Here is a 24,799-nt window from a genome sequence, read left to right as displayed (position 1 = left end):
TCAAGTGACTAAACCCAGGTAAGTCACTACAAAATTCCAGATGTTTTACTTCATATTTTATTATCAGCATTTCAATAAACATGCTGAAATATAGTTGACTCAGAATTGAGAACTGCACTACATTATATTTAACTATCCAGTTGTCTCCTAGAAAAGACAGGGCCAAAAAAGTAGAAAAGGACAAATACAGGTTAAATTTCATATACTGATGAACAATGCTTCATAAATATACATGACAAGCTAAAATGAAAAGCTGATTCAAAAGGTCCCTGAAGTTAAGTGAGAGAATTTTCATCTTCATATTCTGAGAAAAGAAGGTCAGGAAGAAGGAAATTAGTAATCAGTCACAGCAATCTGTAGTTATGATAAAATTAATCAAATTTATAACACCAAATATTTAATATATCTACTTTGTGGTGTTTGTAATGAGTAAATAATACTTAATTCTTAAGATTTTATACAAATATTTAAGCTGCTGTCATGCATTAGTACAATCAATATTTGCAACATGCTGTGACTGTTGAACTAAGCCTCTCTTGAGAAACTGAAGGAGTGGAATATGCTTCTGCTTTCATCATTTTCCTCATGTATTTTACAGCATTTGTAGAGGGAGCAGCAATAAGAATGTGAGAGGAATTACAAGTATCTGCAAGAAAGCAAGACTGGAAAGGAGTGGGAGGAGATGAAAAACTTGTAATCCTTTTATCCTTTTTTTTTTTTTTTTTTTTTTTAATTAACACATTAAAACTCTTAGCTTAACAATCTCTTCCCAGTTAGGTTGTCCTCTGTATGAAGGAAGACTGTGGACTTCTATATACATAAGGAGGGACTGTCATAGAGCAGCGCTACCAAGTGACCCATGAGAAGGAAATTTGTATCCAAGGTCTCTCCATATACAGAGATTGTATAAAATGGGTTTCCATCGTCTTGGCAGTAGCTGTTGTTTGAACCACAGGGCTGAGAGGTCCCAGCTAATTAGAAGCTTACGCAAAAGTCCTATTTTGATTCTCAAGAAATAGGATAAACTTAGTATCAAATTGAGTATTTATTAAAAACAGTGGTTTTGAAAATACTTGTAAGCAGCCTAACTCCAATTAAAGGCAGTAGGGCGTTGGTTTTAATATTGTTTCATTGAAAGACCCTTTGGAATTTCTATTTTGTTTCATTAGCAGGCTGAATTAGAATTTTTGGCCCATCTATATTCCTTCGTTTTGGGCGTCACTGCATATACAGGGAACAAATGGCTTTGTACATTCTTGACCAATATGCACAGGGAAAATTATGCCAGCAGCAGGCTCCAGAGCTGCACAGTGCAAGAGGAACTGGAAAGGTGGCGTTGCCTTTGCGAGTGGTCCTCAGCCATGCCTGGAGTGCCAAATCCCCGCTTGGCATCTGGCGCTCTCCTGCTGCTTTTGGGCTAATGCGAGGACGTGCTTTTCCCATGCTCTTGCCTGCACAGCTTTCAATGACTTTATTCACTTAAATATAAATAGATGACAATTTAATAGCCTTCTGGTAATGCCTATGGCAATGCATTCTTCTGTACTTATTCTTTAACCCGTTTTACAGGGGTTTAAAAAAAAATAAATGCCTGAAGACTTTTTCCTCCCTGGGCAGCTTTCTCTTGTACAAGTGATATGGTACAGCAAGTGTACTCTATTTTAACAAGAGAGCTTCATCTTGCAAGGAGAAACAAACAAAAAAAAAGTGTATCAGTGTCATATACATAGAATTTGTAGTGGGTTTTAACAGAAGAAGTCTAAATACTTGTTTTTAAATGAACAAGTAAGCATAAGTTTACATGCTCCATTAATTCTGGATATCCTTAAGACATTATTAAAGTGATCCATCTCTCCAAATGCACTTGAAGAATTTGATTAGTTAGCTCAAATATTAACAATATCTCTGTTACGTATTTTTAAATATTAGAGAAGACTTATGCATGCCGAAAATCTAGAGGAAAACTTAAATGTGTGCTTTCATTACTGAAATAAAGCATACAGAAAGATTTATACTTTATAGCTCACTGCGTTATGCATTGGGAGAAGCTACTTTTGTGGCACAAATACCCTTCTTTGTTGCTTACCAATACCAGTATTCAGTGGCACAAAGAACAACTGTTGTAAAAAATATTAGTATGCAGATGCTCTAGTGTTTTGTTAATGCATTTAATTAAATACAATAGCTCTTTTGTTTGTTTTCCTTTTTCTGTTCTTGAATGGATTTGTATTATGGTATAGAATCTAGACTTAGAGATGCTGTTTAAAATGTTTTGCAGTTTTAGAATGTGTCATATATCCATGTTAGTTACTTTCTCTTTCGGATGTTTTAACCAAAGAAAACTTCCTTGAAGTTTCCCAATATTTTCTAGGTGGTTTTCAAAGAAGAAAAAAAAGGTTGCACAACAAAACTGCATGTTATGTTTTTATATGAAAAACTGTAGCAGACTAATTACAACAAATTGTAGCCTAAGTACTAGTGTATGTATTTGCAGAAGCCATCATTACTGTCTTGTGTCATTATCCATAAAATAATTTCAGAATTATTCTCAGCCTGAAAAGAGGTTTCTTTAGTGCCCTGTGGGTGGGTGAAATCCTATGAAATGACTGTGTCAAGTCTGAAATTGCTCTGGTGAATCAGCAGAGTACTTGAGCCCAGAGTACTTAGGAAACATAACGGTTCCCATCCCTCCCATGGCAAGAAGGACCAAATCAAATAGGCATATAATGAGGTAATTGGAAGACCCTAAAGGCAACATATTACTAACTGTAACTTATTTCTGAAATTTTGAGCCTCATTAACTCTAAAAAATGTTTCTGACACAAGTATGTCTGCTCTGAAGGTTGCTTCTCAAGCAGTGACCTACTAATATTCTTTTGGTGTTCCTTGAAAATAAGACACATTCTTCAGTGGGTACAGTTTCCTTTAGAACAGTGGGAATAATGGTATAGACTATAAAAACCTCCATCAATCTTTACCACTGATAGAAGGATCTACTGCAGGTTAAGGGTTAAGTGTGCTGCAGCTGATTCTTTTCAGATATTTTACTGTGTACATCAGAACATAACTAGAGAAGGCAGCAGATGTTTCCCTTACACCACAGAGGTCTTTCTCACCACCTTCCTTGGCTAAAAGCTCATGAGTTTCCAATAGTTGTTTTTGTCCTTTCTCACAAGCACTAAATGCAAATCAGACAGTTTTGCTTCAACGTCAGTGCTAGAACATTGTACGCAGAGTGTCGGGATCATATGTGGAGAATAACTGTCATGGGGGGTCAAGCAGCAATTGCAGCTTTAGTGTTATCTGGCTTTTTGAAGTGAGGACAATTAAAATAGTGAAACAACCTCCCCTCATTACACTAGTTTGATCAGTATTGAAGTTACAGTGAGGGATTCCAAATGAGGACAAAACCGTCAGGTCCAAAAGTTCTGATACTGTGGAGAGGGAATGTGCACTTGCAAAGGCACAGTCCTGCAACATTGCTTTAATTATTTTTTATTCCCCGTTTTGGAGATAAATGTCACATTTTAGAATTGTGGCCTTCAAGGGAAAATAAGGGAATTCTGATTGTTCACTGAAAGCTGCCTCATCAGCAAACCTTCCATGTAAATAAAATTAGTTTCATTTGGGCTTTGAACAACCTATTGATCTATTTACAAATATGTTTAATTTACAAAAGCACCTAGAACTACTGCAGATTTGGTGTGAGAACATCGTTCCAGTTTTGGTTCCAAGATAGCTTAATGTTCTTAAAGGCTGATAGAGAACATAGTTTCATTACAACTGCACATATTACGGGTTTTGTATGCAATGAGCATCTCAAGGGAAGGGAAAGAAAGCAGCATTGTTCCAGGGCTGTTTTTCACAGGCCTGTATTCATATCTCATCCTTGTTGTTTGCAGGAGAGGCAGATGTGAACCAGAACAATGGGACCTCCACGAAGAGCCCAGCGGTGACAGACTCCAAAGGCACAGCAGACCCGAAGAATGCCTGGCCTGAGGCCAACCCAGCTGACACGACTGGTCGCCCCCACTTGATCCGCCTCTTTTCCCGAGATGCCCCAGGACGAGAAGACAACACCTTCAAAGATCGGCCCTCAGAGTCAGACGAGCTACAGACCATCCAAGAGGACAGTGCAGCAGCTTCAGAGAATTCGGATTTGATGGCTTCACAAAAACGCTCCTCTTTCCGGCACGGATCAAAAATGGCATCTGCGAGCACTACAGACCATGCTAGACATGGATCTCCAAGGCACAGAGACTCGGGTCTACTTGACTCTCTGGGCAGATTCTTTGGAGGTGAAAGACACGTTCCCCGACGGGGCTCGGGCAAGGTGAGCTCTGAGGAATAGAGAACTGCACAGCTACAGGAAAAAAAAGTACAATTAAACAGGAAGGGTGGGACTAAAAGGAAGGTGTAACTGCTATAATGCAAGAGTTGACTTAGCCAGCAAGATGTTACTTGCAGATGTGCAATTTAATGCTTGGCTTTAAACTGAAAACAACAAAAAAAAGCGTAAATCTGAGAAACAAGAGGAGCTGTTCTGGGCAGTAGCAAGGAGTATTAGAAATCCAGGTGGCTCTAGAAACATTACTGAGAGGAATTTTTATGAACATTTCATGCGGTGCATTGTATGCATTTGTATGCTGTGCCATGTAGAGAAACTTCAGTCTGCTTTTGTATGTTTTTCTTAAATATTTGCAAAACGGAGCTAGGTGAGAGCACTAAATGCAAGACAATCTCTAGATAGTTTGGCACTAACTGAGGGACAGCCTTGGAAATAGATGTTAGAAAAAGAACTATAGCCAGATTCTCAGCCTGCTTGCACAAGATCATGTTTTAAGGTCAGTTGATAGCATTGCTGAGGAGATGGCTTGACAGATATATTATCCTGAATCCCAGGTGTACAAACAGTTCAGTTGCTTTCTTCTGGTCAGAAGTGAAGATTTATATTCCAAGCATTTCATATTAGAAATTGTGCAACAAACCATTTCTTCATTATGAATTGAAAAACAATGTATTGATGGAAGGATGTTACTTGAATTCTTTTTTCCAGGATTAACCTGCCTCCTCTGATAAGTTATGCAGATAGCATGTTGGTTCACTGTTGTTCAAGTGGCAAAGTTTAAGGTATTTTCACTGTACCCTTTGCCATGGAAATGATAAATGAAGCCTCGTGTTTGTGTGTTCACACACATGAGCACTTGAATGGAACTACTGTGGGGCTGCAAAACCTTTGTTCTGGCTGAATATATTGTTTGATGTAGCTGCTCACACTGTGTGTTGAAAAAAGCAATGCTCATAGCTGCTGGCTGGGCCTAAATTTTTCAGTAACCTTTGACGTTTGCTGTCTGTTCAGTAGCTCTAACCTGTGATGCTTGCTGGGATGGGTTATCATGCGCAGCTTTCCCAAGCTGGCTGTCTCATAGTGCTGCACTGGGACACAGTGTGTACTTCCCTGTGGTTTAGAATTGATTTGTGATCATAGGACAGCTGCAGGCTGCCAGTGTACTTCTCAGCTCTACTCTTGGAAGCACAACGTATAGCAGCCCTTCCCTGAAGAGTTGTTGTAATGTACAGACCACTGGATGAAAAATACTCTAGAAACCTAAAACCAGAAGCTTCTCGCAGATGGTACCCAGTTCTGTGTAAGCCGTGTGTTTTGGTCTTTTTGTTTCTCGCATTTACAAACTGGGGCCTGTAATGCTAATGACACAAGTTGTTTCTCTAGGTATATAATGCTCATACGTGCAACAAGCAGTTGCTGCGAGAATGAAGAAAACCACTTTCCTTACTGTTACTGCAAATATCAGAGACTGTTCCCAATACTGCTATTTTCTGGAACCTGGTTGGCTAGCTCAACTCTTGCTGTTTTAGTCATATACTGTGTTACTTAGTAAGAGATAGTATATGAAATGTTCTTTGTACACCAAGGAAACAATACCAAAAACTTAAATTTTGCATACAGAATATACAGAGGTACGTACGTTCTTGCTTAGCAATAAAACAAACCAACCAACTCACTTTTTAGTAGTGATGACTAAAAAATGGCTGCAAGTTGTACAGATTCTGTATTTTATCCTTTGGTGTGAACACGCTGTGATTCTCTACAGATCTCCACAAAATTCTGTGTGAGAGGACAGAATATCATCTGTCTTACTGCTGTTGCTGTTCAGTAAACTGCTATTTTGAAGCACTTAAATGTCTGCAAAACAGTACAGACTTATGGACAATTCTAACATTTTTTTACCTAGCAGAAGTGGTTTTTTAACAACAACTTTATCTAATGTTACAGACTCCTGACTTGCGGATCTCAGCTGTAAGCACAGAGAAGTTTTATTATCTTGGCAAAAGTCAGTCACATTGGTGACAAAACATCTCTAGCACTATTACACACAATAATATTGATGCATGAAAATATGTTCTAGGAAGCTCTATCATAGGAGGATTTCAGTGCAGAAAATATTGAGCAAGTGGCTCAGACAGTTGTTTTGGTTACTATTTATTTAGCCTTCAAATCAATGCCTTTTGGTTTCTTGTATCAAGGAGGGCTTGTGGTGTCATTTATTTATACACGTGTATACAGGAGGAAACCTAGATGGCTGAGTCTCATTTGTGCTTCAAACCTAAATAGTTGCCACTTGCTGAATTCTGTAGAGTGTCAGAGTACCGATAGATGATGGTGTTCATGGATGAGCTGAAATAAAGACCCTTGACACTTTTCTAGACTCCACTAAGGAAGCAGGTCTTTGGTAAATAAGATACCATGAAAAGCACCTTAAAGGATGAATCTCAAAGTCTTGAAAGTGAAAAGTTCATAGAGCTGCACTGCTTATTTGCTTGCACTTATTTCTGATTAATTTTTGAAGCATTTCAAAGCAATTTTGCAGCTGCCTGTCTTGCAATCTTCCTTTTTCAGCCAGCCCGTGCCCCAGTGGGAGTGTGTATCTCAACTACCCACACCAGCAAGCCCTGGAATGCAAAGACAACACTTGCTCTTTGTACAGATTTAGGGCTGACATTCAAGCAAAACACATTATAAATTCTTTGTGGAGGCATTTTCATCTTGCATCCAGGGTTGAAAAGTACATTAACGAATAATATTCAGTATTGTGTACGGAAAGGTGGGGTAGGAACAAAGCGGGGACTGTTCTGTGGCCTCCTTTTCTCTGGAGCAGGTTCTCCCTTACCCTGGAATTCTGAAGTTAAAATAGAAGTGCACGGGAGTCTCATGAGAGTAAATAAAAATAGAAATACTGGAATATACAGAAATATCCCTTCTCTTCTAAGGGGCAGCAAGTGCATTTGCTGTTGTTCCCCCAACCCCTCTCCACTCCATCGAGATTGTGGATAACAAACTCAAGAAAAAACAGCTTGAATTTTGTACTTTTAAGAACAATTTTTAAGGTAGAATATTTCAAACAAAGCTATTGTTGTGCACAGCCTAAATTTAACTGTATTAAAGAAGAATTTTAAAGGGTGACAGAAAGAAGCTGCGGTGCAGACATTTTAAAAAGCATGCAAGACAGTAGTGTAACTATAAGTTATTTCCTTTCTAATCTTTATAGAATATTTATCTAAACATTTGTAAAACGTATAAGGAAGTTTGTTAAAATGATCAAATCTTTCTTGTGCCTCCTAGATATTAGCCTGTATTCAACATCAGTATGTACTGAGCACTATTTTCTTTCTTTTACTCACTTGTTGTAAGCAGTTGTTGATGGTTTTGTAATTCTTTTATGATTTTTTTTTTGCTCCTACTAAAGTTTGGATTGTGAAACAAGAACTTTTGTGTCCTGGTTTAACATTATGCATTAACGTACTAAACTTTAAAATACATTTGTGACACACATGGAACACCAAAATATTGTGAGTGGCAGTAAATAACAGGCTGAGGCCAGACTTAGTGAAAGATTAAATCGATTTTTGTTTTATATTTTGCTTCGGTTTTGTATGCAATCTTGTAACGTTCTCCTGTTGCCTGTATGAAGCCTTGCTCCTCGTATTTCTTTCCCAAGATATATGTGTTTGGGTGCAAGGAATATGGAAGGTGTACATGAGGCTTCCCCTTCCTACAGACAGATACAAGGAATGAGGAGGACTGGGCTGAAGTTCTCAAGTTGAGCAGAGCTGGGGTTTAGGATCAGCATCTCTGAAACAGTGGTTCCAAACCCACCCCAGACTTAAGCAGCTGCTGTAATGGGGATCTACAAAAAGAGTTGCGATAAACGTGCACAGGCAAAAAGTTTAGGCACCACAGTTTTAAATAATGACATGGGTATATTCATATATCCGGGCATCTTTTGTCTTTTTGCACTTGAACTCTATTCACATTTCTTGTGCAAGCTTTAATGTGTACTACAGCACCATGAAGACTGAAAAGTAGCTAAATCAATGCTAGTCTGACTAGTATATGATGTGATTTAAGTAAATACTGTGATTTTTATTTCTAAGTCTTAGATTTCAGGGAGTGGTATTGCTTGTGATAGACTGTTTTGTAAAACTGACTGTGCAAGCAATATGCTTGTAAACCAGATTTTTTTATATATATAGTTTATGGTGGTTGTAACAATTATTTTGTTTTAATCTTTTGCTTTATATGTGCTTTATGTATTCATTAAACTCTTTACATCACAAAACCAGTGTACTAATGATTTAATTTGTTTTAAATACTTTAATCCATTAACAGAAGTTGCAACAAACTACTTCATAGTACATAATGGGGTGTCCGATAATTAAAAGAGGCTGTATGTCTTTTCACAAAATTCAGTTAAAACAGTGTATTGGACAGAAATTAATAAAGCTTGCCTGCTCTAAGGAAATGACCACTTCTAAAGAACTGAAGCTGCTAAATCTGGTGTTCTCACTTTATGATAATGGGAACTGCATCTAGCCTCTCTTTCTCATAGCAGGTAGTAATGAATGATGAATGACCTAAAAATGAATTTGTGTATCAGAACTGCCGGTGTGATTAAAGCTCATTTCGCTTGTATGGTGGGCCTCTGAGCATGTTAGATTTGTCTGTTTTAAAAAATAGTAATCTGTACAAAACAAGCAAGTATCAACAGGTGAGTACCACACAGCACATAAGTGAATGGCTTTAGGAACCACCATTACATAGGATTGATTTTGCCACATTCATTTCACACACGTATGACCATATACATGTTATACATGCTTAATAATTAACACAGAGCACTGGAACTAATTATCCCTTGCATTTTTAGGAAATTACAGCTTAAAGTAATTATTACAAACTGTAAGAGGAATTTGGAAGTCAGACTAGGTTAAATGCTCTGTAAGTGATGCTTAGAAGAGCAAGGACTAACTTTTGGTAAAGTATTAGTGATGCAGCTGCAGGGCAAGGTTTATTCAGAAATGGGGCAGAGTAGTTGGGGCTCGCTGATCTGTATTAGAAGTTGAAAAGAAAATCATGATTGAGTGGACAGAAGAAGCCTTTGCACTTCACCCCTTTTTCTGTCTTTTATATGGTGGCTTTTTACCTTTTAAATTCAGAAATGTACTTAGTAGTGTGTTCAGACTAAAATACTAATTAATCAACTAAAGCATTTTAAAGATCACTGTTTCTAATCAGCCTACAGCAAAAGATTTTCATTAAACTTCTAATAGCGTCTTCCAGTTCAGTCTTTGCTGGAGTATTTCTAGATTCTTCTGTCCAACAGTATGTAATAATAATCTGTTTAAGAGGGAGCTAATAGCATGCTCTGAAGAAAAGCTCCAAGGATTCTTTCAGGTACTTGGTGAAGTTACAGCCTTGCTGATACACTTTGCCTGGGCCTCAGGGTAACAGAAGGGGAGAGCTGCAGCTGCTGGAGAGGCAGCGATGGCAGCTCTGGGGGCTTGTGGTGGGAATTACTGTTCTACAGTAATTCCTCTGTGTTAAAACTGCACAGTACCACAGCCCAGTTGAGAATAAGGTCTGGATTTGGTTTTACTGTGTTATACCCAGAGGGAGTGTTTGTTTAAATGGGTGGGAGGGGGAGGCAGGAACCCCAAAACTCACATGGAGATGGTCAAATGGATGTATTCAAAATTTAGCACGAGGGTTTTCTCTACCAAACGTTACATTTTTCTCACTGTGTTTACTCATCTGCAGATGAACCAAATTTAGAAATAAGAAATTTCTTTATATTAAAAACTGTTATGTTTGGGTTTTTTTCCAGCCACCTATATTCCTTGGAAATTAAGAAGTGCATTATCCTTAGCACTTTCCATCCTGGAATGCCAAAATTAATGACTTTTTTTCTTCAGCTGTTTTGAGATTGTGCAATGGTAAACACCACCCAACAGAAAAATTGAGGCAAAAGTTAATAGCTTTTTTTCCTGAGCTTGTTTTGTACCTTCCATCAGCGCATACCCATTAGCAACAATTGGCTTTCATTTTGTGTGCTGATGTAAAATATCTCCCCTCCTTCCTGAAATGGTCTCCAGTTAGACATGTTCAGTTATTCATTTCATTCTAAAGTTACTTGGTTTCATTTCTGAGCTACACAAAAAATCCTCTACTGCCCTTTTCGGGTGCTTTTACCAAATTTCTTAAAAAGTAATATGAAAAATGTTTGTAAAATATACTTAACTACTGCTGCAGACCCAAGATGAGCCTTAGCTCAGTTTCAGCTTTTTCTTATGATGCATCTACTCTTCATTTCTGATGTATCCTGCAATTAACTTCTCTTAGAAACTCTACAAGCTTTAGGTTTTGGGGGGTCCACCTCCCTCACATTTTATACTGACTACATTATTTGACATCTTACCTTGGAGTGATAGTTTATTTCTTGGAAACAAATACTATTGCATGCCATGTCTAATTATTTCATAATAGTAAACTCTCCATAAATTATGCTGATATAGGTAACAGTACTTTTAACAACCTCTACAAAAGTTTAGCTTGTCATTGTCTTACCTATTAAATGCAGAAAAGAAATAAAATTTGGACAGACCCTTCAAAGATGAGAACTGATAAAATAGCTTGTAGGTGGGTGAGTGTGTGCAATCTGAGGTGAAATGTGTATTTCAAGAAAATAAGGTTTTAGTAACTTTTTTCTCATCTTATGCTGCTCAGCAGCTGTAAAGGGATAATGTACACCTGGTAGATTATTTTTGTTTTCTAAATAATCATCATCTTGTTTATTGTATGAGCTTCTTGACTATATGAAAACAGTAAGCAGCAGGCCTTTTTAAAATTTTTACAAATTTCTGCTTTCTTCCTAATAGGCATACCCACGATGTTACGTTTTTTTGCTGTAGCCTCACCAACAGATGCATCTCCACCAAATATGTAGTCTAGCAGTAGAAATTTATCATTGTGAATACTATTATAATCTATGATGCCTTCTATATATTGGCCATGTGAAGCTTATTGGTAGCAGAAGCTACCCTGGAAAATACCTGAGAATACCTACTAGTCAAAATTTCTTTTTTGCTGGGATGATCATTCTCAAAAAAAAAAACCCAAACCAAACCAAACAAAAACCCAAAGCCTTGTACTGGGTTTCTATAGTGGGTCATTTCAACAAGGTTTAATCCATGTCCTTGATACCAACTTGATAAAACAGCACAGAGGACAGTACTGAGTATGCATCAGAGACTGTGTCCAAGCAGATAAGGAACTTTCATCATAAAGAATATTTGAATAAAATTATTAATGTTAGGCAGAAAAATGCTTCAGAAAAGCAAAGGTAAATAAAAGCACCAGGTTTTGTCCCTGGAACCATTTATCAAGAATAGATTGGACATGGAGAAAAACCCAGAAGGTGTGATGGCACCAGTCTTTCACTCAGGACCCATTATGAAACAGTACTATCCTGAACAACTATCCTGATTATTCTTTTTTCTCGGATAGTTCTTTCTTCTCACCTTCTAATTTGTGAACCCTAATTGTCAAGTCACTAAGGAGTAAGAGGGTTGTGGAGAAATGTGGTTCTGGATTATTAGCATTTATCTCTCTTGATGGTCAGTGTTCTCCACTGTTTCCTTCTTCATGTCAACTTTCGTCTCAGGTTTCTTGTTAGTCATCTCTTGTCTTTCCTCCTGTGTTTTTTATTCCCATCTTTCTGCTAAGAATTCTTCCCTTTTTTTGTTCATCACCTATTTCTAGACAAAGATTGTATTAACAATCTCAGCACAGCACTGGAAGGCAGAATCTCCTTGACTCTACATCTCTCTTCCTACCACTCCTCCGTAACTTTGAGCAAGTAATTTCATGTCTGTCTTAATCTCCTCATTACTAAAAATTAACAATTACAAGGATGTGTGCTTCATCCTTTCTAAAGTGATTAGAAAAGCCTGCTGAATAAGCTAATTAATGATAATGTGACCATCAGACCAGCATGTGGAGAAGATGTCAGCATTCCCAGCGCTTTTTCTAACAGATCAGTAAATTGTAAGCAGCCTAGAACAAACACCCTCACAAAGAGCAAATCCGTGCTCGGGTTGTATGTGAATGGAAAACAGAAGCAGCGACAGTAGTGTAACCCAGCTCTGGCTTAGCAGTCCATGTTTACAGTAGGTGTAGTACTACTGTCATAAGCATGAAGAAATAGCTCCTCACATTTCAGGTGTGCTGTATATTCTGTCAGTGCCTGAGGAGACACTGGATAGCAGCACTGGAAGGTTCTGACGCAGTGTCAGCTACACCCATGAACACAAAGCCCCACATACAAAGCACCTCCGAATCCCGGAGTGAAGCAATTTCTGTATGCAAGCGCCTGTCACATTTCCCATGATTGCTCTCATCAAACTGTATGTAATAAATTTTTAAAAATTAGTGTATATATATTCACTGAAAGGATACGCCTCAATTCCTGTTTGGAATACTGTTTTGAAATGGTACTAACTACAGAAATTCAAACCTGGGTAGGAATTTCCTTGGAGTTTGGATTCGGAGCCCATTTCAAGGACAACACAAAATAAGCTGAGTGGCTTACAAACTGCCTGGTGCTTTTCCAGTTTGCTCTTCCCACAAACCAGCATGAAGAGCATTCATCACCTAACCCTTAAAGGCTGATTTTAGTCTACCGGTATAGCTGCAGATTTCTTAGTGGAGGTTAAGCATTACATCCTGCAGGTTGTGGAACAGTTTGGTTTCCTAAGACAATCTAAATCTACTTTTAATATCTATATGAATCTGAAATTTGTAGATTTTGTATTTCTTTTAAATTCATGCACAGCAACTCATTAGGTATCTTGTGAAGACAACCCAATGGGAACCATGAAACTCAGCGAACCCATTAAAATGTCCATTGCTTTTCATTCTTACTAATGTCAAAAAATACTTACTTGGTTTGATTGCATTTTAAATCAGCTATTCCCATATTTCATATGTGTTTGGATTTTGCCGTAATAGAAATTACATACGATGTGAAATTAAAATCTAAAGAACATCACAAAGTAGGCAACAAAAATACATAATCGTGATACTGAAAGGAACTGCAAAAAGCTATAAATTCAGTACTCCAAAACATCTTAGTACTGTTGCCACTAATGCATATCACCTACTGACTGGGAATTAGAGCTTTAAGTTTATACTTACGTGCATATGCGACCTAATACACTAAAAAAATGTCTGCTGCTCCTTAACTGCGTTTTTTTATACTTACGCATCAAATCTGAAAACAAAGTAGGACATGTAAGATACATAACTGCAATTGTGCTTATATGATAATGAGTTTAATCCCCCAAATCCTACCACATTGCAAGTCGAATGCATGTATGATCACAAACCTGGATTATCAAACACGGTGTCCAAATGTGCTAACCAGAAGGGCCTGCTCATTTATCAAAAACCATAAGACCCTTCTTCTCTAATCTCCTGTAGAGTTACAGTACAGGCAGTAACACCCCTTAACCATTATTAAGTGCCACAGAAAGTATGAAGAGACTTGGTTAATCCTGCTGTCTTGGAACAATGAAGAGCATATACTCAGCTATCTTCACATCAATTGGAAATGTAATAGTGTTGCACAAAACCCCAAATGCAGCACATACTGAATTATGTATGGATTCTTATTACTATTGTTAGAGAAATGGCCCTTATTTTTTTTTCCCCAACAGCTCTTTCAAAATATTAATACAGGTTGTGCTGGTAAATGTAATTAGTTTGATGTGAAAGTACATAGGTAAGACAGGGAATGCAATGCCAATGTGTAACTGCTGTTAAGACCTCTATGTTTTCTTCGATCTACATTGAAACTTACTCTCTTCTCTTGTTTTAGTGGCCAAAATATGTAAGGTAGGTGGCACAGTGAAATAATGCAACTTTCATGTCTATCACCAGAAAGCACTGCAAAGGATTCCAATATTGAATCCCTCCCCATTATAGAATAACTGTGGGTATTTTACACACATTTTAAAGAGTGTTCTTACTTACATTATTAATCCTGAAAGCTATTAATTTCACAGTGAAGTTGCAAACAGCCTCTGTGTCATCAGATCTCCCAGATACTGCTTAAACTTCCAGTACTAGCAAACATTTTCTAACAATTAAGATTATTCAGATTAAGGGATTTTTCCTTTTTGGCTTTTTTGAATGTACACCAGAGTTGACTTTGTAGGGATCCTTTATTAAGGTCAAACAAAAAGTAAACTGAGTGTTCTCTTCTGTCCTATTTTTTTTGAAGGAAAGACTGCTCACAACTACAAACGATTCAGAATTTTTTAATTTTTTTTTTTTTTTTTAAGGGCACAAACAGAGGCATTTCTGTTTTCAAATTCACAAGCAGTACCCAAGGGCTCTGAATTCAAGATTACACTTTGCGTGAACATTTCATAATATATAGATGTGGAAGCCAAGCTTGCTTTTTACTGGCAATGCTCCTAAGACTGAAATTCATGATGATGTTGCAAGAGGTGTGGGGAGAGCTCGCTACAGCTTGCCGGGTGCTAGAGACTCGTCACTAAAGAAACAAGTAAATGTCACCTGTTCCTAAAACATGGTTGCTCTGCTGTATTCCTATTAGATTTTAAGGTTAATGTTTTGATTTGGTTTGTTTTTTTCCCAAGCACTTGAAGCATATTTAAAGATAAATGGTGGTCTTCTGAATGTATTAGTGAAACGTGCAGTGACTAGATGAGGTCATTCAAAAAGGTCCAATTATAAAATACCACCTCAGTAGCCCATCCTAGCAGAATAAACCAGAGTTGTTCTCTCTTTCATTCAGCAAAGAATTGCCTGAATCCATTAAAATTTAACTTTTAACACCATAGATATCAGTTGTTACTCTTCTGAGGGAAATTATTTTCATAAAGCATGAATGTGAGCAATGTCAGGAAGAAAACCACTGGATTTTGTGCTCACCCGTAGGAGTCCAAAAATTGAAAGAACAAGCTACAGGTGAAAGAGTAATTCTAACAATAAATTAAAGGGAACATGTAATTAACTGCCACAAATTGAGAATAATATGGAATATTCTGACCACAGATGAAGCTTGCTGATGATAATATGGAAGGAAAGCACTTCATTTGTAACACTGGGAAAACCATGGTATTAAATTCATACAGAATCATCATTAAAAATGGCTTCAGACTTGCTACTACCTGCTAAGCTTTAAAAGGGGACCCATTCAAAGACCGTGCTGGCATTTGGCACCACAGGCAGAAGAAAATTTGTGTGTGTTACATGATAACCTTTTCAGTAAGCCAAATTATTAGCATCTAGTAATTGATCAGAACGCTCAGTTCAGGAACTCAACCTCATCTAAACTGTAGAAAACGATCACTCCAGCTTTTCTGGGATAATTGCCTGGTAGCAAGCCATCACCTGCTGCAGAGTTGCAGGCTGCATGCAATCAAATCTGATTTTGAAGTTTTCTTCACGTACTGCAATAGTTTTGCAGCTAGATAGCAACCCCTTCCTGCTGCTAAAGATGGGCGTTCAGATCTGCAACACCACAGTATTTATCATGGTACCTATCCCAAAGACAAGGCATTCATCTGGTTCCAGAGGCGAAGCAGTGCTTCATTTCAACACAGCGTAAAAAGTCAAACACCTGGCTGAAGGAACTTGTTCCAAACACATGTTGATACCTTACTGGCTCCCTCTTCCTAATCATGGCAGCAGAGGGTATTTTGGCAGCACTGGAACTAGTGACAGAGTAGAACCTGTTGCAGAAGTATAAGCTGGACTGGCTGCCTGACACGACAGAAATCACGCAGATACAGTAAAATTCAGGAAATCCTGTTTTTTAAACAGTAAATCTCTACAAATCATTGGCATGCAAAAAATGATGCTGATAAATACCAGCTGAACTTCTCTGCATTGGTTCATTTTTTATCCTGAGGAAATTAATCTTCTAAACAAAATGTCTGAATTTCATTTCTCTTCAGAATTACATAACTTAAAAGGCTACTCATGAAGGTGGATACTTCATCTCATTTTGCACGATCCAACATAATATAAATCAATTTAATTCACATAAGATCACAAGACCTGACACCAATCTCTTCAAAATAAAACTTCTGTGAAGCAGCTTTGAGCACACTAGATGGTTTCATGTGACCTTTATTCAGGAGTCTTAGAACATGGAAATCTCTGTGCAGCCATTTTCAGTAGTAATACCTTGAGGCAGTCGGAGTCATTCTGAAAGCTACTGATGACATTTCACTCAAAGTGCAAAAAGACTCTTCAAACCTTTGAAAATCCGTTCTACAGATATTAACTTATTTCTCAAAAATCACCAAACCGCTCATGAGTCAGGAGTCCCACCAATCAGACTATCTCCAACAATCAGACTAAACTTTTTCTCTGCAAGCTGATCAATGTTTTCTGTATGTGATAAAAGCAAAGTATATTGTAAATAACTATTCATACCGTTCTACAGTCAAATGTTCACTCAGTATGTAGTAATAGGGAAGCACTTATGCATGCAAGCTACTGTCTCGCTATGGATTTCCATTTCATCTTTAGGGGCCAATGAAAATTTTTAGTCCACATGATGCTTATAATGTCACTGTATTCTCGAGGGATTCATTACACTAAGAGCACTTGCAGCACCGTTGTTACATTCATTCTCTCCTACCTTCTCTGTTCCCCATTGCACATACTTCAGATCTGTTGCAATGAACATGAAGCCTTGTGCCTCTACATTTGCAGTCATAGGCAGATGTCTGTAATTGGGTCAGTCTTACATAACAGTTCTTTTTTAAACTTTGTCATACTGCATCCAGATAGCAGTAACTACACTGCATTTTTGACACTATTTTCACCACAACAGATTCATCACACTCTAAGTACCAGTCAAGTTATTCACTCTTCACAATGTGTTAATTTTGTAATTTATTTTACCTTTGCTTACTGGACTTCTTTCTATATTACTCAGGAAGTCCTACTGCAAATAGAAAGTATAGTCAGTCTCATTTGATTCCCTCATTCTAAAAATAACATTGCTCTTGCAGATCATCGGTGTTAGGTAGTCTTTGGGAACTGAGAAATGATACATGATCCATTCCTGCTGTCACATGAAGAATGGCCCAAGAGCATTTTAAGGTTTTCTCCATTTCAGGTTTCATTTCTAAAATTACATTCTACGATCCTACTTACGAAAGAGGAAAATTACAAGGCTTCTGTTATCAGAACTTTCCAATAACAGGTTCAATTCCACACTGGGCTGTAATATTAAAACACGTATACCCATCTATATATGCACAACATATGTCCATATACATGCTCTATATTTGCCATTGTATTAAAAAATTGTTCCTTCACAGCACTGACAACTGTAGGTTGCAATCTCTGTAGATTTCCAAGGCATTTTTCTCTTCTCTCTGTTCCTGGTGAAAATTATTCTTCTCTTCATACAGTCGGCGATTATCTTTCCTTCCTGGCTGACTTGGCAATATGCCTATTCTGCTTTTCAGGATATACATGCAGCCAGGGCTAGCCACCACGTAGGGTCCATCCCCCAGAGATCTCAGCATGGCCGGCCTGGTGACGACAACCCTGTAGTCCACTTCTTCAAGAACATTGTAAGTCTTCTCTCTTCTTGTTATGTACTGAAATGAAATATTTTCTTTCTGATCCATCAGTAACCAAATACTCCCCAATCATGAGCCATTATTTTGAGCCTCGTGACTTGTCCTATGCCTTTGAGCTCATCATGCCATTCAAATACAAAAATAATTTTTACCTGGAAACACAAACAATACTGAAATGCTAAAAAAAAAAGTGGGTGAACTCTCCATTAGCATAGTCAAATTTCAGCAACAACCATTACAAATATACAGCTTCACCATTGACAGGTTTTGTCCTTGTGTCTTCGGCAGTGGCTGTATTAAGAAAGGTTTCTGTTTAAAAATAGACAAAAATCTGCTGTGTTCTAGGCAGAGCCTAAGACAGCAGAGGAGCTTCTCAGTGCAAGTACTTAGATAGCACTCAATCCTACCAACTCATAGATAATACGCAAAAGGATTGATGATTCCCTACATGTATTTTTGCCTTGGTTTTACAACTTTTTTGTATTGGTTTTTAGGTCTCACCCCGTACACCTCCCCCAATGCAAGCAAAGGTAAGTGTTTTTAGGGGCTCAAGCAATGTCCGAGATCTTTTGTGGGCTAATTTACACCAATCAACTGCTAGCCTGATTAATTTTCTTTAATGGCACTAAGTAAAATCTGGAGTTATCATTGGAGTATTTAAAGCAAAGGACTAAGACAGAAAAGCTATGGTTCTATTCCTCATGCACTTCCTGACTTGCTGCATGACAAATTAAAGCCACTTGCAGGAATTTTATATTGCATTTATGTTGTGATTGCTTTCTGTAATAAACCAATAATAGCTAAAGCTTTCAAACAAGCCTCACTCACCCGGAACTGTCCTTACATTAACTAAGCTCAGCTGGTTTCTAAAGTACATAATACTGACAAACCATGGCTGGTGAAGTCAGATCTTGTAATTATAACAAAGAATTTTGCCTTTTGTGTTTCATGGAATGACTGTATAGATTGTTATTTTCAATTCCTGCCTCATTATATGGCCAGTATTTCATACTTTTTATGGCATTTTCATCTTCTTCTGTGTATGGTACACCCAAACACTACGTTCCATAGTGATCATCATGTCATTGTCTCTATTTTTTGCATGTACAGGGAAGAGGATTATCCCTCACCAGATTTAGCTGGGTAGGTGATGAATGTGCTTTCAATAACAGTCACTTTATTTACCAGGCCAAAGCATATCTTGCTTCATTGCCTCAAGCTACTGCAGCAACGTGATAATTTTGTTTTGTCTCTATTTTGCTATTTTGCTTCTCCTGTTGACTTTCCTCCCTTCTCCCACAGCACTTTAAGATGGTACTTTTGTTGCTTGCTCTTATCCAGCAACTTGACAGCCTTGCAGTGATAGGTTTTTTTGCTTTAGCACAAAGGGACCAAAATCCACTGCATGGCAAAGCTCTCTTTCCTTAAAGACTCCTGGAAGACTCATCTGCTGCGTTTTTCTTTTCCTGGGAAGGACAAAAATGGGATGGAGGGCTGGGATGAGATGGGGACTTATTCCACAGTTCCAATTGCTCTTATAAAGTCTGCAAAACTAACACTGTCACTAATTCAAGTTTATTGTCCCACCTCTCCTTGCAACCCCTTTCAGTAAGAAGTGATCTGCCTAAACAGTCACTAGACAAGTTCTTCCCACAGTTAACTCACAACTGATTAAATTCTACTTCTCTACCACAGGTCTGACTTAATATGAGATGGACATGTTAAATTACTTGCATTTTAAGACAAAATATTAAAGCCTTCAAGACATTAAGCATTTCTTTCACTATCAGAAGAACACAAATTAGTTGACATATTTGACATCTTAGAACTGGTGACACTGAAACATTTTAAGTTTCATCACACAGGTTAACCTTCTGAGTACCCATTTTTTGATTATTAATTCATCTCTTACAGATTGGTGCTTCCCTCAGATTTGAGTATATTCAGATAATTCCCTAACATTTTTCTTCATCCTTGTTTATTACATAAAATATTATTTTATTTCAACACCTCTACATTTTTCATTCGAGTATTACATTTCAGTGATCACAAAGATTACAACGTGCATATAGTAATGTGAATGTGATAATTTGCAATATATATGAACATTTTTCTTTGCAGGGTGGTGAAGGACACAAGCCAGGATATGGAGGAAGCGGAAAATTCTATGAGCATAAATCTGCTCACAAGGGACATAAGGGATCCTATCATGAGGGCCAGGGCACTCTTTCCAAAATCTTTAAACTGGTAAAGTACAATTGAACTTACTCTAAGTACAAAAAATTGAGTCCGGGAAAAAGAGAAGCCAAACCTCTTCAGAACCTGCCATGTTTGAAACAACCACATTTCCTTAAAGCTTCTGAAGGAATTAGATTTGCACGGACAAAACAGAATGTTATCTCATGGCCTAGTAACTACTTACATGATAGAAAACAAAGGTAAAAATAAGAGTTACCATCAGGAAAGAAGGTAAGTCCACAGAGTCCCACAAAGACCCACATCAGGATCTGTTGTTACTGAAGTCACAAATGATCTGGAAAACAAGATGAATGAGATGACACAGCTTGCTGCTGCTGCCAAATTATTCAGAATATCGAAAATTAAAGCAAACTGGTAAGATGCAGAATGGTAGTATAGGGCAGTGTTGCACATGTATTTGGCTGAGATGTAGTAACACCTTGAAGAGTCCCTTGCTCCCACCTCAGGTGGCAGAGCTCATATAATACATCAGTATAAGAAGCTGCGACACCACATGGTAAGGTAAACTAGAAAACTGTCATATGAAAAATAAACATTTGTTAAACACCTGGTTCAATTCACCATTTTGAGTCAGAGCACAGCCCCACCAACACAGATAATAAATGAAAACAGAACAGGAAAACAAGTCAGTTGTGAGGATTTTTCACATTCCATGTCAGCAAAAAGACATATGAAGAGCACATCATATCCACTGGCAGCTACTTTAACTAAGACTGCTTTTCCTCAAAGATAGTGAAGGATTCACTCATAACAGATCACCAAGTATACTAGTCACACATGAAGAATGCAATCAGTAGTGATCTTAACTTCAAGACAGAAGGTCTGAGATCCCATTAGCAGAGCTCATCATCTCAGACTCTTACTGCTTATAACAGCACCTTCACTTGTAGCAAAAATACATTTCTTGTCTCTTACATGGTTTAGGGTACGTTATCTTTCACTGTAGAACTGTTTTTCAAACATATACAGCAGCAAATGACAGCTTGAAAACTTCAAGGAGATAGTGAGAATTGTTATGTTGCAATTTAAGAAAAGGAATGAGCTCTTCAGAGGCCCAGGTAAAAATCAGACCTTTACCTTTTAAGTTTAATTTTCACTTGTAGCTTTTTAGTGTAGTTCAGATACGTCAAGAATACCATGGCTATAGAATGACATTATTTGTAAAATTTCTTTTGAACATCTGAAAATATCTGATAATAATTTCTCTCAAAACTTAACAATCTCTTTTTTACATAACGATCACAACTATTTAGCTTGGATTTATATATATATCTGATGATATACATACACCAGTTCCACTTTTTAGATAGCCTCTCTCCGAGCCATTGTAACTTTTGGAACTCATATCAGAGTTTTATTAAGGACCATTTGATTTAGACCCATTGTTTATAGCAGGAGGCATTAATAACTCTTTTTATAGATTTACTTTGAAAGAAGCCAATTAACTAGTGGATTACACTAAATCTTCCTTGAAACAGTTCAGTAAAACTAAGGAGGGAGCACTGAAAGATCAGAAAAATAGAAAGAAAACATGTATGCTTAATTTTTTTAAGTAAACAGTTCAGTCATCAGCGGACTGCAGTAACAATTCCCACACTATCTCACACTTGTAGTCCTAGTAAATCATTCAAGGTTTGCCTAGAAAGTTGCTAAAGCCTTGGGAAAAGATACCCAGTTAGCCTAATCTTTAAATCTGTAAAAATAGGCCAGGTTTCAGCCCTTTATCTTTTCTTAGTTTTTTCCTGTATTGGCATCTGAGCTTTCCATACAAGACTGATGTTGACACAATCACATTAACAATTTACCCTAATAGATATGACAGAATTATTACATTTCAGTTCTTTTGGCTGTGAGATTATCACAATTTGTATGCAAGCTTTGCAGTTTTTGGTTTTGGTATTGTTCTTTTTTTTTTAAGTATACAAACAGATCAGGGGTAGCCATAAAAATGAAAATTTCCAGGATGTGCAAGTAAGTAAACTGCTTTCATTAGGAAGGCCTGAATAAAAACATGCACCTACAAATAATTGAGGAGAGACTGCCTAGCCCCGCATGAGGGATTTAATGCGAGTAAATTAATCCTCTGTGAAAATATATGAAAAGCATCATCTCTTTGAAGTGAAAATTCCAGTAACATTCAGCCATATGCTAGAGGCCACTGCAAGCCGTTTCATTAGCTAATATTTAAAATTCTGTAGCACTACAGACTGCTTTTCAATTCATAGACCCAAATATACAGTACCTTTTAATTAACTTACCTCTCTTCTTCCCTCCACAGGGAGGCTCTGGGTCCCGACCTGGATCGCGGTCTGGTTCACCAGTTGCTAGGCGCTGAAGCTCTAAGATGCCATCCAAGGATCACGTACTCTGCTTCATAATGTAACTGCCTTAAAATTAGTAACAACTGCAACAATTACCTAGGTAGATGCAATCCATTACTTAATGCCAATTAGGTTTTGCATGCAGTAGATTATACAAACTTCTATTGGCAATCCCTGACCAACAGTTGAATGAAAGGAACACAAAAAGTAGTTTTACTAGATGTTTTCCTTATTTTATGTGAAGTAACATGATCTCTGACCTTACTCATTCTTCTTGAGGATGCCCTAACTGTATGCTGGACTTTATTTCTCTCAAGAACCTAATTTGAGCTCAAATCTCCTGGTTTCGTTTTAGTGAACATCAGAATTACAAATAAAGACCTAATGTCTTGGATACTGAGCACTGCTGTTCATGAATTTCTGAGACACTGCTGTAAAAAAAAAAAAAAAATCTACCATGTGCAGAAGTTGTAAGGACTGTTTATCCAAATACTTTTTTTTGATTTGGTTTTTTTTTGTTTTGTTTTAATCTTCCTTCTCTCACTCACAGAATAATTTATTTTCATAACAGGATTAGGCAGTCATGGAAAGGTTTACCAAACATTGGGAGTTCAAGGTATGTGAAATGTGGGAGGGGGCAGATGTTGTAGAATCAATATGATGTGGAGCAATAGTAATAAGGAAATTGTTTTCATATCATGTATTGCTCATCGCATCCAAACCATTAGAATTGAGCAGATGAGGGAGAGAAAGAGGATTTCAAATTTGAGTTAGACTAATGTTAAGAAACAAGGGATATTCCCAGAGAAGAAACATCTAAGATTGCACAAGTGACCACTGGACATCACTGGTGCTTCACACAAGCTCTGCTGCAAAAGCATTAACTTCGCAGTAGAATAAGTAAGTAAATATATAAACAAATAAGTCTAATTTCTGAAAGAGAGCCCTTCAGTAATGGTATCTCAGATAGTCCTGCACATCTCGCATTAGAATTTCAAATCTTTCTCTTGGCATTGCAGCAGTGTTATATTTGACTGGCTCATCTTTTGCCTGAGTAACATCTGGATGCCTGTTAAGGGCAGTGCACCAAAGCAAACTCATAGTAAACTGCTGTGAACATTTAACTGTTGTACTGTAGTTGCCTTATAGAAATAAATTGTAGCTGAGTTAGATTTAGATATTAATTGTTCACAAATTACTAAAATGAATGTGTGGCAATGGTATGTCCAACCACACTTAGGGAAATAAAAAGCTCTTCTGAATTGCACTGGTTTATTACTTAAACTTACCATTTCTTCAAGATGTCATTTAAGTGTCTGATTAATTATTTTATTTTTTTAGTTTTAGCCTATGCATTTGTAGACTACAGTTAATGCTTCCCAGGTTGAAAATGCATTCCTAATAAGTGCCCAGTAAAAGTTACCTATGTTTGTTAGTTGCATTTCACATCTAAATCTATTATTGCAAGTTTAAATCAGTGTCCATTAATATGAAGCAATGAAAGATGAGAGGATAGAAAATACATAGAGACTAAAGAAAACAAAACAACCAAAATTATTAAGCATACACACACATATTACATCTTCTATTACCTACACTGGTTGCTATGTGTATTTTTCTATTGTAGCTTCATTCAGATGTATACTCTGCAATGTAATAGTTGATTTAATTTGAATATGTATTGTTCTTATAGGAACACAGCTTTTAAAAATATTCATTATTGAAATAAAGTAATCAACTTGAAATGAAACTTGGACCAGCTTTGTCTTTTAAAAGAGAAAATTATAAAGTTCTGTGGGGTTTTTTTTCCACAATTTATGAACAATGTTCAGATACTAGAAAATGACACATTGGGACCCAGGACCCAGTTGCCTGCACACAGGCTTCTAGTGACATTGCTGGTGACTTAGCACAGCCCACGAGGCTCACAATGTGACAGGGGATATATGGGAGGCCAGTGCCTTTGTGGAGCAGCAGCTAAAGGCCAGAGGGATATTGCAAGGCATACAATGCTTATGTACAGGCAGTGAAATCCCACCCTTCATAAACAAGTATAGCACAAAGTATCTTTCACATGCTCTGTACAAAGAAATCAAGTTGTTTTTTAATGCAGCCTTCAAAAATTGTAAAGAATATTTAAGGAAAATAAAAAAAATTGAGAAATGTATCTTTCAAAACACTGCACTGTAGAGCTATAGAACTTATCCAAAATGTCTTCCTTGCCTTCA

General features: G+C 37.3%; 1 protein-coding gene across 2 annotated transcripts in view; it reads left to right on the top strand.

Annotated features, from left to right (window-relative positions):
• MBP (myelin basic protein) overlaps nucleotides 1–22,965 on the top strand; it is a 114,356-nt gene extending 91,391 nt beyond the window's left edge. Inside the window, exons 4-9 of one of the 2 annotated variants that reach the window (XM_074899326.1) lie at nucleotides 3,903–4,333; nucleotides 17,875–17,982; nucleotides 18,486–18,521; nucleotides 19,102–19,134; nucleotides 20,113–20,238; nucleotides 22,529–22,965. In XM_074899326.1, the coding sequence (XP_074755427.1) occupies nucleotides 3,903–4,333; nucleotides 17,875–17,982; nucleotides 18,486–18,521; nucleotides 19,102–19,134; nucleotides 20,113–20,238; nucleotides 22,529–22,585 (791 nt within the window). In that variant the 3' untranslated portion in view covers nucleotides 22,586–22,965. The remainder of the gene's footprint in view (nucleotides 1–3,902; nucleotides 4,334–17,874; nucleotides 17,983–18,485; nucleotides 18,522–19,101; nucleotides 19,135–20,112; nucleotides 20,239–22,528) is intronic. The other variant, XM_074899327.1, reaches the window with a different exon arrangement.
• Nucleotides 22,966–24,799: the final 1,834 nt, after the last annotated feature.

The sequence above is a fragment of the Athene noctua genome, chromosome 2 (genome assembly GCF_965140245.1).
Source record: "Athene noctua chromosome 2, bAthNoc1.hap1.1, whole genome shotgun sequence".
Classification (NCBI taxonomy): Eukaryota; Metazoa; Chordata; class Aves; order Strigiformes; family Strigidae; genus Athene; species Athene noctua.
This window is presented reverse-complemented; position numbering and strand designations above follow the sequence as displayed.